Source organism: Peromyscus maniculatus, chromosome 6 (assembly GCF_049852395.1).
Source record: "Peromyscus maniculatus bairdii isolate BWxNUB_F1_BW_parent chromosome 6, HU_Pman_BW_mat_3.1, whole genome shotgun sequence".
In the NCBI taxonomy this organism is placed as follows: domain Eukaryota; kingdom Metazoa; phylum Chordata; class Mammalia; order Rodentia; family Cricetidae; genus Peromyscus; species Peromyscus maniculatus.
This window is the reverse complement of record NC_134857.1, coordinates 9459233-9478253: the sequence shown is the minus strand read 5'-3', so window position 1 is coordinate 9478253 and position 19021 is coordinate 9459233. Positions and strand designations below refer to the sequence as shown.

Genomic DNA, 19021 nt, shown 5'->3' with positions numbered 1-19021 from the left:
TCCCATCACACTCTCTAGCCCCTCCCACCTATCATCTCTCCTGTATCCCATCACACTCTCTAGCCCCTCCCACCTATCATCTCTCCTGTATCCCGTCACACTCTCTAGCCCCTCCCACTTACCTTCTCTCCTGTATCCCATCACACTCTCTAGCCCCTCCTACCTATCATCTCCCCCTTCCCTTTTCTGTCTCTTTACTACCGTCATGGCATGAACAGATTTAAATTTTGATTATGCATATGAAAGAAAATGTAGTAATTGTCTTTTTGGATCTGCTTTAGTTTGCTTAATATAAATGACCCCTCATTCTATATACTTTTCTGAAAACTGCCTGATTTCATCTTTCTTGGGACAGATAAAATTCTGTTGTCTATATACCACATTTTCTGCCATTCTTCTACTGATGGACATCTAAGCTGGTTCTGTATCTTGGTTATTGTGAGCAATGCAGTAATAATGATGGATGTGAAATATCATGTGGCATGTTGACCTCACCCTTACATTCTATACAGAGTTTGGAGAGGGCTCCTGTATATGGTAGTTCTTTCATATTTCTTGTCTTGAAAATGATTTTCAACAACCAACTCTGTAATTGTAGTCCAGCATGCTAGAGAAGATTCCATCATCAGTATGTTACTCACTCTGAATCTCTCCTCTGTATGCATACATGTGAAAAGCATATGGGCCAATGAACATCATACTAATCAGAGCTGCCTTTAGTGGAGTGCTCATCAAAGCCAAACATCATGCTACTACTTTACCTTTATTATAAACTTCCCTTAATTTACTTCCTAACCCTATTGCTATCTTCATTTCACTAACGGAGATCTCGGGTTCTTCAAAGTTAGGGCCACCAAAGTGCATGTGCTGTCACATGGCACAAACTCACAGAACTCCACATTTCCTTAGTTTGGAAGACACCCACTTCCCAGCTCCTGCCCCTGATTGCACATCACATCAGTCTTTCCATGAGAGCTCAGGAATTTACCATCACATCCACAACCATCCAAACTGATCTGAAAGCCTTCCTGACAGCTGCACTCGTAGCCTCCTGAATAGTTGATGCAGAGCTGAGCACAGCAGGCATCTCCGCTCTCACATTCATCAAAGTCTGAAGGGCAAAGGACATGTGTGTTACTCCAGGAAGCAGAATTCAACAAAACTGCAGAAGCTCTGAGAGGCCTCATTTCTAAATTACTGCTGATTAACCACTTCCCACCTCTCAGGCCACGTAGTACAGACACTGAAGAAACTATTGCACAAAAATAATGACACCTACTTTCTTGTGCATTCCTTTCATGTCTGTTACTTAATTTAAATGAATCTTTGAATGCATTTATAAGCATAGGAAAAGAGATCTCTGCTTTTTTTCCTGTTTAAAAAGCAATCTGACCGAATAAGCAGAACTTGAGGAAGAAAAAGACAGAATTGAGACCGAAGATCCAAAGAATTCCATTTAATAACAGTTGACAGCTGCAGAAAGGACAGCCCCAGACTTCATGAGGTGCCTCTTCTTCAAGACCTTAGATCAAAGAGTGTTCCCAAGTAAACGTTCCCCTCATACACAACCAGGGAGAGGAGTGGACACTGCATGTCTGTGAGAAGGAAGAGGCACTTCCTTCACATATTGTGTATTGAATTATGAGTATTTCAGAGTGTTTGCTCAAACATGCTGAGGATACATTGAGTGGGGGTTTGGTACAGCTGTGACATCATTCCCCTGGAATGTCTTGCCAGGCGAGCTGTTGTGTATATAGCACTATCAACCAAGAATTCTACAATCCTGAATGCTTGTTCTTAAGACTCAGCTGGCCTGGGGAAAATCAAAAAGCTCCAGTAGTTGTCAACGAAACCATCCGGCTAAACAGCAATCTACTTGGCCTGAGTTTTAAAGGGTCGTTCTGAGCACAAGAGTGAAAGGGTACAGGAGACACTCGCTCTGTTTCCCTCTGCTCTGGGCTGCTGGGATTACATGATGAAGGTGTTGGCTTTTAGCCCCTGGCTCAGTTCTAGCCTCTATGTGTTGGGCAGTTAGATTGCGTGGCTGTCACTGCTGAGTTTACAGAATCCTATTGCTCCAGGACTACATGAGTGACCACAGGTATAAAGAGGTCAATGTCTCAATTAACCTTGGAAGGGTCAGTAGACTTACGGAAATGAAGACAAGAGACAGGAAGGAAAGGAAATGCAATCAGCCAGTCAAGGTGAGGGGTCACCATAAACTATCTAAATGAAAGTCATTTGGGCACAATGCATTCTTTCTCCTGCAAAATGTCACAAGGAGCTCCACTCAGAAGATTACAGATATTAGTTTTTTTCATATTAAGCCTGTCTCTGGCCTTTAGATTAAACAAGGTGAACACAGAAGACAAAAAACAAAAGATAAAACATTTTTTATTTCATTTAAAACAGTAGTCTTTGTGGTTTTTTGTTTGTTTGTTTTGTTTTTTTAATTTTAGATATTTTTCTTTTCTTTTTGGTTAAAAAAAGGCCTTTTTACCAACAGGGCCTCACAGGTCTCAGCTAGCAAGGGGCTAGATTCATCACATAATCTGAAAATACTTCTTTGTTCTGATAGTTATTATATGTTGTAATATAATATATAAAAGTCCGATTATTTTGCCATTTTCATTCCTCCAGGGAAATGTCTTACCTTGCACACTGACTTCAGTTCAAAAGCTCAACAGGAACTTACCTTTTCTATGGTAGAATTTGCGTGTGTGTGTGTGTGTGTGTGTGTGTGTGTGTGTGTGTGTGTGTGTAGTGCACATGTATCATAGGTCTTCCTCAATGCTCTCTCCACTTTATGTTTTGAGAAAGGGTCTCTTAGTCACTGGATCAGCTGGTCAAGGGTATTTTCTTGTCTGCATCTCCAAGTTCCTGGATTACAGGCCCAGCCTTTTATGTGGGTACTAGGAACCAGAATTCAGGTTTTCACACTTACAGACTTCACGGGGTTAGCCCTCACTCAAGTCTTTTCTAGAAAACACTGTCACTTACACCTTTATATCAGCTGCTTTCTATATTTCTTTATTTCTTCCCACAGCCTTGATGAAATCGTCGCTTGTCTGTGTTCATTCTTTTAGTCATACTTTACGGCTTTGGCTGTTGTGTAGAACACTACTACAGAGCCAGAACGCACCACTCACCTGAGCAGAAAAATCTAACTCCCCAAATTGGAAGACTCGTGGTACTGAGGTGAAATTCTTAACCACTCAGCTCTGAAAAGCATGAGGGCAAAAAACTCCAGCCTCTGTTCAGTCGCGGAAGAAAACTTACAAATCCTTCCTAGTGTCTAGCTGTTTGATTAACTTGGAATTCCTCCCTGGGATCAGACAACTGTCCCTCCAATGACACTTTGCCCTTTCTCTAGGTTTCAGCATGAGGCTTCCGCCCTTGGGTGAGGCTGACCACTGGCATGCTAGCTGGACTGTATGCATCTTTTCTTGTATATTCCCTCCTTTAGAAAACACCTCAAAGTAACTAACATTTGATAGAACCCATGGCTGGTTTTACAAAGCAACAGGCAACAACAAGGGTGACCTCGTGGGCTAAGTAAGTTGTTACTCTTGCCCTAGTGAAATCTAGTCTTCAGAAACAAGCATTTTTATTATTGAAAAAATGAAACAAAATGAACCATAAGCAGTGTAACATTGCCTGTTGACTGCTGAAATCTTATCAATATGCAATTTTCTGCATTCTAACCCTAGCAGATGCTATATTTTTTCTAGCTGTAAATAAGTTAAGTTTCCTGAGTTGTACTTTTCAAAGACTAAAGACATCAAGGTTTAAAAGAATATAAGAACAAATACATTTATAAAAATATAAAGAAAAGATAAAACTTTTCTGTTTTCTTTTTATTTAGTACTCATGAAAAGTAAAATGTGGAGGAAAAAGAAAGAAGGAAGAAAGGAGAGAGGAAGAGAACCATTCATTTCTTTCATAAATTTAAATGTTAATGGCATACTTTTCATTGCAAGAGACACAAGGAAAACAGTTGGTTCTGATATGCTGGGCGCCGCGGACTCCCAGCAGTGTGGAAGGCACTACTGGATCAAGACACATATGCAATGGCTTCATTTGGGCTTCAATAGTTTTGCAAGGCCACAGAATACTTAAATTCCATGAGATCATTCTCTCATAAAGTACAAAGTCAAATAACCAAACCCAGTGCTTACATCACTTCTCTATTATTGCTTTAGACTGTCTCCCACCTCAGTGAAGAGCATGCAGAGAAAGTGAGGTTTTCTAGCACTCATATTATTGCTTTAAAGAGTGAAAACACGTGTCATCATTAAGGAAAGTGCAGTGTTTCTATTTTAGAATGAAGACATCACTATCTGGGGGCCTGGAATGTTTCAGAAGCAGAGCACAGCAGTGCCACTTCATACTGGCTCCCTTGCTTAGCAGAGAAACACTGGGAAATTTCCATTCGGCATTTCTTTATGAGGGAAGGCTGAGTTGGGATTATTTTTCTCATTATTGAAGAGGATAGAAATGATAATCATTACAAATAATAAATGAATGAAACTAAGGATGGAAATTCTAGTAATATGTTCTTAAAGCCATCCATTAAAAGTGGGTTTAGGAGCTGAAGAAATGGCTCTGTGGTTAAGAAGATGTATTGCTCTTGCAGTGGACCCAAGTTATCTTCACAGCACCCATATCAGGCAGCCTACAGTCACTAGAAACTCTAGGTCCAGGGGCCCTGAATCCCTCTTCTGGACGTAGTGGCCACCTGCACTCACATGTACACCTACCCATGCATAAACACACAAATAAGACATAATTAAAAAATGCGTTTGCCTTGGGATGTCCAAAGAATGATTATTTTTTAAACTTTTCTTTTGTTAAAAGCTGCCATAGCACATTCATCTAATTCATTACCAAACTGAAAACCAAGGAACTGATTTTATTTCTGCTTAAGGCAGGAAGACTTGGGACCCACAGTTGTATCTATTGTAAGCATATACATTTAGTAGGTTAGATAGACCTTAGAATATTTTCCTGAAACAAAACAATAATTTTTATTCACATAGAGTTAATAGGCCATATATCTCATTAAATGAATTTCAGTCTCCTTAATTTCAAGGTAAATATCCAAGTATAATGATGTCTTTGCTATGTATCAGTGGTCAGAGGCACAGTTTAATGCAGCTCTCTTCAGTCTGAGGGTTGTGGCTCAGACTGTAGCAATGTGTATTAACATGCAAGTGCTGAATGAGTCCAGAGAAACTCTGAATGAAGATAGCATTTACCAAACATTACCTATACATGTCTTCTCATCTGTGTCGAGCTGATGTCCATGGTTACAGGAACAATGGGGTCCACCAATTGCAGGTTCACAGTGATGAGAACAACCACCATTGTTCTTTTCACAGATATTTACAATTTCTAATTCAATTCCTTTCCAAAACAAGCAAAAGAAGGTTATTAGCATAACAATAGAGAAAAAATGGAATATATGTTAACAATGCACATACTTTCTCTTTTGAGAGGATGACACACTCTATTGGAAATACACCAACACTTTACAGATAGAAAAGTAAAATTCTAAGGCATATCATGAGCATTATACATACCTATGCTGTATTGAACTACTAAGTGATGAGAAGAAGTGGTAAATCAGGTAACAAGAGGATAAGAAAGACAATAATGAGTCCATCAGTGGCTACTAAATACTTTAAAAAACACTTCCTTTAGGGGATCCAAAGTGTGTGTGTGTGTGTGTGTGTGTGTGTGTGTGTGTGTGTGTGTGTGTGTGTATTTAAAATTGATGATTGTTCTTTTCAGTGCCCATGGGTTCATAAAACTACTGTTAAAAGTGACTTGGGATTTAAGAGAGACTGAACCAATGTACTGGCTGATAATCTGTAAGTTGCATCACAAGAGAGTGCTAACCAGCTTTGATGCATATAAAACACACTTATCATCTTAGCATATTGTTAATTTGGAAACATGTCACTATCCCTGGCATATGCTAGTAATTTGGACATATTGGTGAACATCAGACTCAGAATATGAATGTTGACTGGCCTGAGCATGCAGACATTGTAGCCTCTGATTTTCTAAATGAAGACACAAGAAGTAATAGAATACTTGACTCAGTGTTTAAAGTATAAAATTTCAAGCTCTGGCCACTGGTGTTTTTTTTTATTTTATCATTTCTATCACTCAAATTCGAATCACATGACAATGAGTATGAATTCACAGCACACTGTAAGGACTGAGTGGTTCTATTATATAATATTTCAAGATTTTCTCTAAAGAAATTAAATCACCATAAAGCCTTTTCTTGGACAAGTGTCCTACAACACACTCATTTCATAGAGGTGCTAGATTCATGGCTAAATATCATGATGCTCTGAAAAGATTTCTTCTGCCTATGGGTTTGGAGACACCTCAAAACAGATTTTCACTGAGAAAGGTTTGCCTGTCAGTAGTAAATATTGGGGTCTGGGGATTATTGTAGAGAGAACTTAGTTAAATATTTCCATCAGGAAAGTAAATGTAAAAATGCACTTCCACCTAATACGGTCAACTCTAAGGCAAATTGCTTTCCTGAGTAAATTCTAAAGAAAGCCCATAAGTCATAAACCATTATTAATAATGATCCCTTCTTTCATGATGCCTGAGAACTTGCTAGTCCATTTGCAAATTCACTTGCATATTTTAAAATATGCTTATCCCTAAAAGTATGGCTATATTTGAAAACCAAATATTAATAAAAGAATGCATCCACATTTTCTCTTCCTGAAAGGGGATTCCTGCAGGCATTCAGAAAGGTCCCAACCTCAGAAGTTCTTTCTTAATTAGTAGTCAGTTTCCCTCCTGTCTTATTTACTTTGCTCTTTAAAAGGCAAACACCACTGTGCAGAAACTGCACTATGAACACAGTAGAATGAGTGGACAGATGAGACGATACATCAACAATAATGAAACAGAATTCTATGCAGAGGAGAGTGAATTTCCTGACTTTTAATGGTGTCTCTTCATGAAGAAGCCCAGGAAGAATGTAAACATGCTCACTTGTCTATCACTCTGTGTTCTTTGTCTCACACCAATAAAATTATACACAGTGCATGTAAATGGTGGGCGAAGGGCTTGTTTATGCAGAATTGGAAGGCTGTTCAAGTCCCAGCCCTAGGACTTAATAACTTTTGCTATAAGCATTTTGGCATTAGCAGTGAGTGTGAAAGAGTGCAAAGAGCATTTTTGAGGAAGAGATTCCACCAGAATACAGTGGCTGTCACTCATGTAAGTAAGGCCACTGAGCGCACACTTAAGGGATGTCATTAGAAGTAGAGGAACTGGAAGCACAAATTTGGTACTGAGCTAGAGCAGAGATGGAGATGAGACACTGGGATGGTGTAGGAGGGAAGGAGGGAAGAGAGCACTTCAGAAACGTGAAGGTCATTGTCATAGTTCGGTTTCTATTGCTGTGATCAACAGCATAGCCAAAAACAACCTGGGAAAGAAGGGTATGCCAATTAATCATAATCCAATGTAGAGTAAAGCTAAGGCAGGAACTCAAGCAGGAAAGGAACCTGGAGGCAGGAACTGAAGCGGAGGCTATGGAGGAACACTGCTCACTGGCTTCGCCTCCATGGCTAACACAGCCTGCTTGCAAGCTCCTGGCTTGACCCTTCCACATCAGTCATTAATCAAGAAAATGGCTCACAGCCTTGCCTACAGGCTAATCTGATAAAGTCATTTTCTCAACTGAAGTTCCCTCTCCCCAGTAAGCCTGGCTTGTGTCAAATTGACCCAAATTACCCAACACAGTAACCAACTGCTGAATGGCTCTGAAAGCCTGATCAAGCCAGGGAGGTTTTAATTTTATCTGGAAACATGAAAGGACAGAGATGAAAGAGTGCATGGAGGGTCAGAGATGGAGTTCTGTTAGCATGGGTTGATGAGAAAATATGAGGTGAGAGAGAGGGAATGTTTGTTTTGGCTAACAAAAACATTTTCATAGAAATTTAGTGGATGTGAACTCACTTGAGAGCATTTTTAAGACAGGAAATGTTGGTAATGTTAATTTAGAAGACAGTAATAATGATGATTTAGACAAGAAGGGGATTATTATGAGAGCCAATCTCTTGACTGATATCTTTTAAGAGATAACAACCCCCAAACACACAAATGAAATGGCTTTGGCAGCAACAGGACCAAACTCCTTTGTATTAATAGGGGTTGATGTTTCTTCTTATAATTCTATGGGAGACTTGGGGAAACTTGTTAGCTTCCGTGGTAGTTGGCATGTAGGTTTTTGATGCTATAACAGTCAAGATAGGTAACTAAAATGGGGAGAAATGATGAAGAAATTTGTAAGACAAAGTGAAACCTGCTGCTGTTTTTGAAAAGGGGAGTGAGGTTAAAGTGGGGGAGGATGGGGGTGGGTTGGAACCAGACGCTCAGAGCTTAGGAAAGTAGACAGTGTGCTTCTTTGTGGGGAAAGGGATTGGATAGGAAGCATCTACACATAGCAACTGTAACCGATAATTCCATAGGCCAAAATTTTAAATACATCTCTAACAACGTGTATATTAAACTAGCAATTGAGTTGAGTTGGGGAATTAGGTAGGGCTGGGAGACACATTAGATGAGCGCTTGGCTAGGCAGTGAGACGCATGAGTTCAATGGTGAGCATGTGAAATAGGATGAACCATTTAAAGAGGTGTGATGAATGTCAAGGGCCAAAGAAGTCAGTACTGACAGTAGACATTGGAGCATCTTATGTTTTGGGCATGCAATTACAGCCTACAACTGTTCTTTTCTCTCAAGTCTCCTTCATCCATGCTGTTTCCTCTTCTTTGGGCATCACGGTGGAATCTGTAGTGTTTAACCAAGGTGATACAAGAAGACAGAACTTCACAAAGCATCTGAATCATGAATCCAAGATTTTCAAGTCAGAAGACTTGAAAGTTCATCCTCACTTACTATCCTGTGAATCATTATGCAGACTATTTTGTATCTGGTTCTTTCCTCAACAGTAGAATGAAGCAGGTTACACATGTCAGTTCCCATCTTCATACTACCCCACCAGGCAACATGTTCAGGAACTTCTTGGACAAGACTTTCAGTGTTGTTCTTTCAATTATTACTCTCGCTTGATACTTGTAAAACCTCACTGACTTCCAAGGCTGTCATGATTGCTACTTACTGTAACAATGTTTTCCATCAGCTCCTAGCTCGAAGCCAGGGTGGCAGGCACAAGTGAAGGACCCCTCTGAATTCACACAGCGGTGAGCACAGGGAGCAAGTTCTTCATCACACTCATTTATGTCTGCAGGAAGAGATGCATAGCAGCTGTCATAACAACTCTAATCAAGACATTTGTAAATTATAAAAATGAATTATCTGTCACCTTCCACTTAACCTCTACCTTTCCACATAATACGAAATACTACAGACTCCATCCACTGAGTGAGGAGGGATTTGTGAGCCAACCAGCTGCTATGACTATGACTGTGCATCCCATGTTTTTCTGATGCTCACTAGTACTTCTTCATATCTACTAGAACCAGATGCTATTAATTGGAAAAAGTTGAATGCAACTGTGAATAATAGTTCAGATCCATTCCTCAACAGCATAAACAGAAGCCATTGCAGTCTGATGTTATGAACATATCATATTATTGAACAGATATTCCAATTCCCTGGCTTCTTGTTTACTTTTGAGATTGTATGTTAATTAAATTTCTCCCCACCCTTCCCTCTCTTCAAAGCCTCCCACATGCCCTTCCCCACTCTTCTTCAAATTCATGGCCTCTTTCTTCATCAATTTTTATTGCTTGCACATGTGTATTTGAATATACACCTATATTCCCAATACGATCTGTTGCAATACCTTCTTTTAAAGGAGAAGATACAGTGACGGGAAAGTCAGATGTGGGGCCTTTCCCATAGCAACCCACACTTGGTCCATATGCCTTTTTATAACTGTTGTGACTGTGATGAGACATGCCATATGATGCTGGTGTCCTGTCTCTCTTCTGGAAGTGATGCTCACTTCGATCCAGGATAACTTCAGTTTTGTGGTCCTGGTAATCTCCTCTTCCTTTTAGCTGAAGAGGTCCTGTCCCATCTTTTCTGACTAGTGCATCTATTTCCTTCACATCTGCCTGCCACTCACCATTCTCATGTACTGGTAGAGTTCCCAAATATGCAGTGGTATTGGGGAGAGATTTCTAGGATTAATATATCAGACATTAAAATAGGAGCCAGAAAAATGTAAGTTATCTGTTTTTCTATTTATCTTGCTTGTCACTTTTCAAGAAATAGTATTTAAGACCCTCCACTCTCCCTTCTGCCAGTTGCCAAGCTAGGTTTGCACTAAGAAATGAAAACCAGGGACTGGGACAATGGCTCAGCAGTTAAGAACACTGTCTGCTCTTTTAGAAGACCCAGGTTCATTTCCCAGCACCCATTTGGCAGCTCATGTTCTTTGTAACTCCAGTTCCAGGAAATATGATGCTCTTTTATGACCTCTGTGGGTACTGCATGCACACAGTACAGAAATATACACGTTGGCAAAATACCCATACATGTATGAAATAACAAAACAATTAGTAAAAAGGAAATGGAAACCAAGCTAGTATATCTTTGACAGAATAAAATGCTTAAAATCCATAAAAGCTTTTTTTTTCTTTTTATTTCACTTTATTTATTTTGTGTTCATGTGTGCATATGTCCATGGGGGTGGGGAGGGTCAAGGTACACAAGTGTAGGTCAGAGGACAACTAGTAGCAGCTGGTTCTCTTCTTCCACCATCGGGGCCTGGACTTGAACTCAGGCATCAGACTTGGCATCAAGTGTGTGTACCAGCTGAGCCCTTTCATAAGCCCCCATTTCTCCCCCAAATTTTCACACTCATTTTTGTGTCTAGTTTGTATTCAATTTCTCAAAATGTTTATCAGGACTGTAAGTCAAGGAACATTTTGTTGTTTTCATAATTAATCCAAATAAACTGTTTCTCATTTCATGGAAATGTCATGATAAAAATGAAGGATTCTGTGGATTCTCAGAAGTTATTAAAACAAAGACTATCCCACAGGAATTCCTTTATTCTCTATTGGTGCCAGTCATGAAATAATTTAGCCCTTTCATCTTTGAACTGAAGTGTGTCTGCTCTGCTATTTCTGGAAACAGAAATGTGTAACCTTGTGTTTACGGAGTTTCTTTTTCTTCTCATTTTAATTATTCCTAAGTTCTGAGAGCCTCATTTGCACATACTTGCTTTTCAAAGGTTACCCCCACCTCTGTAGTCTATAATCAAAAACTCCCTATGTGGTTCCTAAGGGTTTTGAAATATTAATTCTGGATTTCACTTTTTAAAAAAAGATATAGAAAACAAAAACCATTACTTCTGAAAGCACACTAGGTCATTTTTTACAATAAGTAAGAATTTCACTGAGGTTTTTTTTTGTAGCATTCTAAAATACTTTTCATAGTGATAAAGTCAAGAATTAAAATGTTCTTTTTTAGCATAAATAAAAACACCCTTTCTCCTACCTTCTCCAACTGTTCAATCTGACTGCAACAGAATTTCAAACAATTACCCAATTAAGACATCAGCTTCAGCCTCCTACCTTCGCAGGCCTTTTTGTCTTCAGACAGCTGGTACCCAGCATGACAGGTACACCTGGCCACGCCATTCTCGATTTGACATAGGTGAGCACAGCCATTCCCACCTGCACAGGGGTCTGTCTCTGAAAACAAAGAAGCGGTGTGAGTTTGAAACTGGCTCAGTTTAGAAAGATGTGCAAAGTAGATGGCTGGACAAAGGAAAGTTGTGGAGTGGTTAGTCATTTGTTTCCCATTTACAGACAGTTAGATTCCAGAACAGTCTTTCCCGTTTTCCTATGGAACTCATTCAACAATCACATTTCTGCTTTGTGATCTGAGCCCTAATTCTGGACAAAATAAATAGAGAGATCAAGGTCAAAAGGGACTTAATTTAATATCCCTGTTTCCAAGTTTGCATCTCCTGCCCTCTGACACAAAAGAGAATCAACAGTTCCTTTGGATAGCTCTGTTCTGTTTCTCTATCCAGGGTTCTACACCTTTGAAGAGTCAGATTCTCCTTAGACCAACTCTTTCCCTAGATTCCTCCCAATATTGGGTCAGCAATCATGGCATCAAGAAAAGGTGGATGGAGAAACAAAGGTAAGATTCTCAGCTATAGGCAGTGGGGATGGAAATTTAATCCTTCCTTCCCTTTGAGGAAAGGGTCTTTGTACGTAACACAGGCTGGCCTTGAACCCAACCTGACCCCCAATGCTGGCTTCAGAATGCTAGGGTTACAGACATATTCTACCACACTTGATAGTAATTAGCACTGAGATTTCTAAACATCCTTGGTTGTCTAAGATCAATTATTTGTCCCAGACTATAATTATTGTTATAAACTGTTGAGTGAGGTTTTCTTGTATTTGTTAAGGACTTTCGAATTTGAGAAATGTTCACTTATTCTGTATTCTTCTTATTTGGTAATGTCTGTTCTTGGCTCTGGGACAGAGTGATGCCAGCGTCACAGAATGTGTCCCATGGTGCTATATGCTTGTCCCATCTGACAAACACTAGAGCTTTGGTCTAAGTTCTTTAAGAGCTTTGGGGGAGTTGCCTTGGTGATTTCTGTTTCGCCGAACTGAACATTGATTCAGCCCTTCAGTAGACACAAGGATGTTCAGACTATCTCGCCCTAGGAGATCACCATGTTGTTTTTCAAAGAATGGATCCAGTTTTACCTATGTCATACAAAGGAACTGATAGAAACAGTTGGAGACTTGGATATTCCTGTGACTGCAATTGATAAGACAAAGTCACAGAAGGGACTTCGGGTAACATTCGGTGGCAGATTGTCTGTTAGTATACATCTAGGGTTTCCTAAACATCCAGTGTTTGTTCCCAGCATCAAAAAATAACATACTGAAACAAGATGACAAGACAATAAAAATTATGGAGACAAAACTTAACTATACACTACACCAACTGACATTTTTAACTCCTTCAGCAGCGTTCTCATAGTATATATTCCTTTTCAATACACACAGAGCTCTGAAATGACAGACCACAAACTGAGTCAAAACAAAACGTCAGTGGATATAAAATTACTACAGGGGATTTTTTCTATTTTTTTGTTCTCCTGCCAATGCTGTTTACATGGGTATTAGGCACCGAAACACAGTTCCTCATGTTTGGTAAGAACTTTCACACTTGTGCCCATCTCCCCAGCCTAAGGCAAATATACATATGTATATATGTATGTATGTATATATGTATATATGTATGTATGTATACATGTATATATAATTACTATTTAAATTTTTTTAAAATTTTATATCCCTATTTCAGTTTCCCCTCCTTCCTCTCCTCCCATTCCCTCCCCATACCTTCCCTCTAACCCCCTCAATCCACTCTTCCTCTGTTTCTGTTCAGAAAGGATCAGTCCTCCCATGGGTATCAACAAAGCATGTTATATCAAGTTGCCTTAAGACTAAGCACCTCCCCTTGTATTAAGGCTGGGCAAGGCAATCCAGTATGGGGAATAGGGTTCCAACAGCCAGCCGAAGTGTTAGGGACAATCCCTGCTACCACTATTAGGAGTCTCACTAGTAGTCCAAGCTACACAACTGTTGCGTATGTGTAGAGGGCTTAGGTTAGTCCCATGAAGGCTCCCTGGCTTTTGGTTCAGACTCTGTGAGTTCTGATGAACCAGGTCAGTCACTTCTGTGGGTTTTCTTGTGATGTTCTTGGCCCCTCTGGCTACTTCATTCCTTCCCTCTCTTCAACAGGATTCCCAGAACTTAGCCTAATGTTTGGCTGTATCTGTTTCCATCAGTTACTGGATGAAGGCTCTCTGATGACAATTGGGGTAGTCACCAATCTGATCATAGAAGATGCCAGTTCAGGCTACATGTCCCCTATTGCTAGGAGTCTTAGCTGGGGTCATCCTTGTAGATTCATGAGAGTTTCCCCTACATCAGGTTTCTACCTGACCCTGAAATTCACCTTGTTTCCAGTCATCTCTTTCAGTACTCTCTTCCACCATCTACCACCCAACCCAGTCCCTCAAGTTCCCATCCCAGGAGATCTCTTCTATTTCCCCTTCCCAGGGAGAGCTATGCCTTCCCTGTTTGGGCCCTCCTTGTTATCTAGCCTCTCTGAGTCTGTGGATTATAGCATGACTATCCTTTACTTTGCAGCTAATACCCACTTATGAGTGAGCATATACTATGTTTGTCTTTCTGAGTCTGGGTTACCTCACTCAGGATGATTTTTTTCTACTTTCATCTATCTGCCTTCAAATTTCCTGATATTGTTTTTAACAGTTGAGTAATACTACATTGTATAAATGTACCACATTTTCTTTATCCATTCCTCAGTGGAGCAGCATCTAGGTTGTTTCCAAGTTCTGACTCTGAAAAATAAAGCTGCTTTGAACATAGGTGTCCTTATTGTATGATTGAGCATTCTTTGGCTACATGCCAAAGAGTGGTTTAGCTGTGTTATATTCCCAATTTTCTGAGAAACTGCCTTATTGATTTCCAAAGTCACTGTAAAAGTTTGCACTCCCACCCACAATGGAAGAGTGTTCCCCTTGCTCTACATCCTCAACAGCATGAGCTGTCTTGTGTTTTTGATCTTAGGCATTCTCACGGGTGTAAGATGGAATCTTAGAGTCATTTTGATTTGCATTTCCCTTATAGCTAAGAAAATTTTGAACATTTCTTTAAGTGTTTCTATGCCATTTGAGATTCTCCTATTGCAAATTCTCTGTTTAGGTATATACCTCATTTTTAAATTAGGTTATTTGATGTCTATTTCAAATACTTTTAAATAACTCAAAATGTCATTGAAAGAACAGGGCAAAATTAAAACAGTGTTAGAGAGTCGGAAAGTTTTAAATATTTATACCAAAAGCCAATACTAAAATTTAAAATTTTCAAAAACTAAATAAGGTCAACTCAAAATAAATAGAAAAATAACTTTGATAACAAAACTAAAAAACCACACACAATAAATAAAAGATACACAATGAAGTAAATTTTTTCAAAAGATGAGTGGTGTTATCAGTACTCTTAGCTATCTGAAACTAAAGCAGGATCACAAACAAGAGAATATAACAAACAATTTATACACATATACCTGACAAGTCTGTATGATACAGGCCAAAATCTGCCAATAGAATGAACTAGGAAAATTTACCGAAACTGCATTAAGAAGCCATAGGAAGTTTTGAACCCCATTTGAACTTCTAAATTTGTTATCAAATTTGATTTTTTCCTCAAGAAATTAATAAATCATCTCAAACATTTAAATAAACAAACAAACAAACATCCCAATGCTATAGAAACCCTGGTAGAAAAAAAATGTTGATGCTTCTCATCTTTAGGGTCCAGCTAATATTCAGCCATATGATAGTATAAACATAAATGTCACAGAACAATAGTCCAAATTGGCATAGATGCAGAAATGCCATATCACATCTTACTGACACTTCCAAGGTTTACCAAGGTGCCGATGCACCTAGAATCCTCATATATGGAGTGGAAACATAAGAGGTGGTTGAGAGACTCAAGGTACTTACTGCCAAGCCTAATGTCCTGAATTCTATTCCTCAACCCCATGTGCTGAGATGAAAGAACCAACTCCTTTCTTTAAGTCATCCTCTGACCTCTACATATATGCGGTGGATTGTGCACCCACACACAAACACCATGTGTGCACCCACACCCACACCCACACACCAAATAAATACATGGAATACCTTTTTTTTTAAATGGTTAGTTCTAGAAGATACTGTAGCAGTGTTTAAAAGGTTAAATGTGCAGGTAGAATATGATCCAATAATACTGCTCTAGGCTGGTTATGACTTAATAAATGTTCCTTTGTAAAAAACATGGAATGAAGTATTGACAGGTATAAAACTAGATGAATCAAAAAAAAAACATTATGTTGAACAAAAGATGACAGACAAGTGATCACAGGCAGACTAATACCATTTACATGACTTCTGCAAACCACAGGTCTAATCCTCAGTGGAAAAAAGTAGACATAAGTTGCTTAAGTGGTATGATGGGTATTCTTGGTTGTCTTCTTGACTACTTCTGTGGAATAATCCTTCTGTAAACTGTGAAAATTATGCTGTGGTTGGTTTAATAAAAAAGCTGACTAGCCAATACCTGGACAGGATAAGGTTAGGTGGGAAAAGTAGACTAAGGACACTAGAAAGAAGAAGGGTGTAGCTAGAGTTTTCCTGCCTTGCCCACAGTCAGGACAAATCATTGTCACCCGCCAGTCCCACAGCTGCTCAGACCCAACCAAGTAAACACAGAGACTTATTTTGCTTCAAACTGTATGGCCGTGGCAGGCTTCTTGCTAACTGTTCTTATAGCTTAAATTAGTCCATTTCTATAAATCTATACCCTGCCATGTGGCTCATGGCTTACCGGTACTTTACATCTTCCTTGTCCTGGCGGCTACTGCAGGCTGTCTCCTGCCTTCCTGTTCTTTTATTTCTCTTCTCTGTTAGTCCCGCCTATACTTCCTGCCTAGCCAGGTTTTATTTATTGACCAATCAGAGCAACTTGACATACAGACCATCCCCCAGCACAGCCAAGTGCAGAGCCTCTCAGACACCTGCACTCAGGCCCATGGTCCTAATCATCCTCTATGTGGACCTGCTGGGTAAAGCCACGAGGAACCTGAGAACGGGCTCCCACAGGACATACAGAACATCCCACAGCAGAAGGGTGGGGTCTTGAGAGTCACGAGAGACACAGGAAGAAGCAAGATGAACCTTCCATGTTGAAAGAACCTACTGCCACAAGGCAGAGGGTACATAAGAAATATGGGTTAATTTATATGTCAGAGTTAGATGGTAACAAGCCTGAGCTCTTGGCCAAGCATTTATAATTAATACTGAGTCTCCATGTTGGTTACTGGGAATTAGCAGGCAGGAAAGAAAAGTCCACCTTCAAATGGCAATTCAACCTGGGGCTATAGTTAATAGAAAACCAAGCATCTGGGAACACCTGGAAGGGATTTTTATTCCATTAAATCATTTGTGGAAGGAAGACCCACCTTAAATCTAGATCGTTTGAGGTGGGAAGACTCACTCTGAATCTGGGCCACACCCTTTTGCAACGGCTTGTATAAGGGATACTGAATGAAGAGGCTTTTTCTCTTTGCCTGCTTGTCTTTGTTCTCACCAGAAAGTTCATCTATCTTGCTCCAAGGCATAACTTCACTGGCATTAGAGCCTACTTCTTCAGAATTTCAGTATATACTGAAGATCGGCTAAGACATCCAGCCTCATGAACAACTACTCTATTCTTGGACTTTCTGTTGGGAAACAGCCATTGTTGGAGTAGCTGGACCACAGCCTGTAAACAACTCTGATAAACCCCACATACATACATACATACATACATACATACATACATACATACATACATATATAATACCAGTTCTGTTCCTCTAGAGAACCTTAACTAATACAGTTTGGGAGTAGAGAGCTTTTCTGAAAAACATTGTAAGAGACGTGTCAAAGGAAATGGAAATATTCAGATATTTACTATGGTGATATCTATACAGTTTAATCCTTTAAGCTTGGAAATTTAAATTTCTGGACTTTATTTAACACAGTTGTACCACTCAGAAGTTGAATTTTTAAAATTACAATAAGAAAAAAAGGACTCTGTGTGTGTGTGTGTGTGTGTGTGTGTGTGTGTGTGTGTGTGTGTGTGTGTGTGTTTCATATTCAAGATATATTCGAGCCGGGCGGTGGTGGCACATGCCTTTAATCCCAGCACTCAGGAGGCAGAAGCAGGCGGATCTTTGTGAGTTTGAGGCCAGCCTGGGCTACCAAGTGAGTTCCAGGAAAGGCACAAAGCTACACAGAGAAACCCTGTCTCAAAAAAACAAAACAAAACAAAAAGACATATTCTTCATGACCTAATGGGTACTTGGGCCCTCTTCAGAGCAAGTACCATGTCTTATTAATTCTTTTATTCAAGCTTATTTTCTTAGTTAACAAGTGTGAATGTTTTCAAGGGCAGTATAACTGACCCTCTCTTCACCTTTCTTGAAAGGAAAATAGTGGTCACACCATCGTGCTTGCTCTCCTTACCTGGATAGTTATTGTCCTGGCAATATGACTAAGATGCATCCTTTTCTCTAGAGGATTCCTAGCTACTGTCTCCTCCATAAAACCTTTCCCATTTTTCTCAGTGACTACTTTCACTCTTGCTAGGATCTGCTTTTCTCAAATTGGGTCCTTTACCACAGCGATGAGATATTTATAAATGTTACATGATAAAAGCTTCAAACATATGAATAAGCCTCTGACTAAAGAAAAATTGTTTTTATTGAATATCATAGAGCTCTTTAATGTGAAATTCACTTTGGTCACCCCAGAATGGTAGGGTATTTGAGTATTCCATGCACATTTAACTCTGACATATTTATCAATACATTTAATAAATGAATCTTTTTGAATTAGAAAGGCCCACATAGGCTCATATGTTTGAATACTTGGTCCACAGCTGGGTGGAACTATTTCAGAAGGATTAGGCAGTGGGACCTAATTGGAGAAGGTGTATCATTTGCAGTGTGCATTGTAGTTTCAAAAGACAGGTACCACCCCCAGTATTCATTCTCCCCTCTCCGTCCCTCCCTGCCTCCCTCGCTCTCCCTCCCTCCCTCTTTCCCCCTCTTCCTCCCACTCTTCCTCACTCTTCCTCTCTCTGCCTTCTACTTGTAGGTCAAGATGTAAACTCTCAATTGACCCTGCTGCCACTCTGTGCTCCATCACCATAAAATCTAATGCTCGGAAAATGTCAGCTCAATGAAACACTTTCTTTTCTAAGTTGTCTTCATCGTGTTTATTCACAGTAATCAAAAAGTAACTAAGACAGAAGATGGCACCAGGCAGTGGGATACTGCTGTGACATGTCTGACCATGCTATTTTTGAGAAATGTGGAAGACTTTAGGAGTTTGGACTAGAAAGGT

The 19021-nt window shown here is 39.7% G+C and overlaps 1 protein-coding gene across 4 annotated transcripts in view; it reads right to left on the bottom strand.

Moving 5' to 3' along the window:
• The window catches only part of LOC102920155 (EGF-like and EMI domain-containing protein 1), a 708148-nt gene that overhangs the window by 118575 nt on the left and 570552 nt on the right, over positions 1-19021 (bottom strand). For all 4 annotated transcript variants that reach the window (XR_013051998.1, XR_013051999.1, XM_016000520.3 and 1 more), the window contains exons 7-10: positions 11595-11714; positions 9167-9289; positions 5269-5406; positions 989-1111 (exon numbers count right to left, since the gene is read on the bottom strand). Coding sequence is in view for 2 of the 4 variants with exons in the window: in XM_016000520.3 (XP_015856006.2) it covers positions 989-1111; positions 5269-5406; positions 9167-9289; positions 11595-11714 (504 nt within the window). In the remaining 2 variants the exon portion in view is untranslated. The remainder of the gene's footprint in view (positions 1-988; positions 1112-5268; positions 5407-9166; positions 9290-11594; positions 11715-19021) is intronic.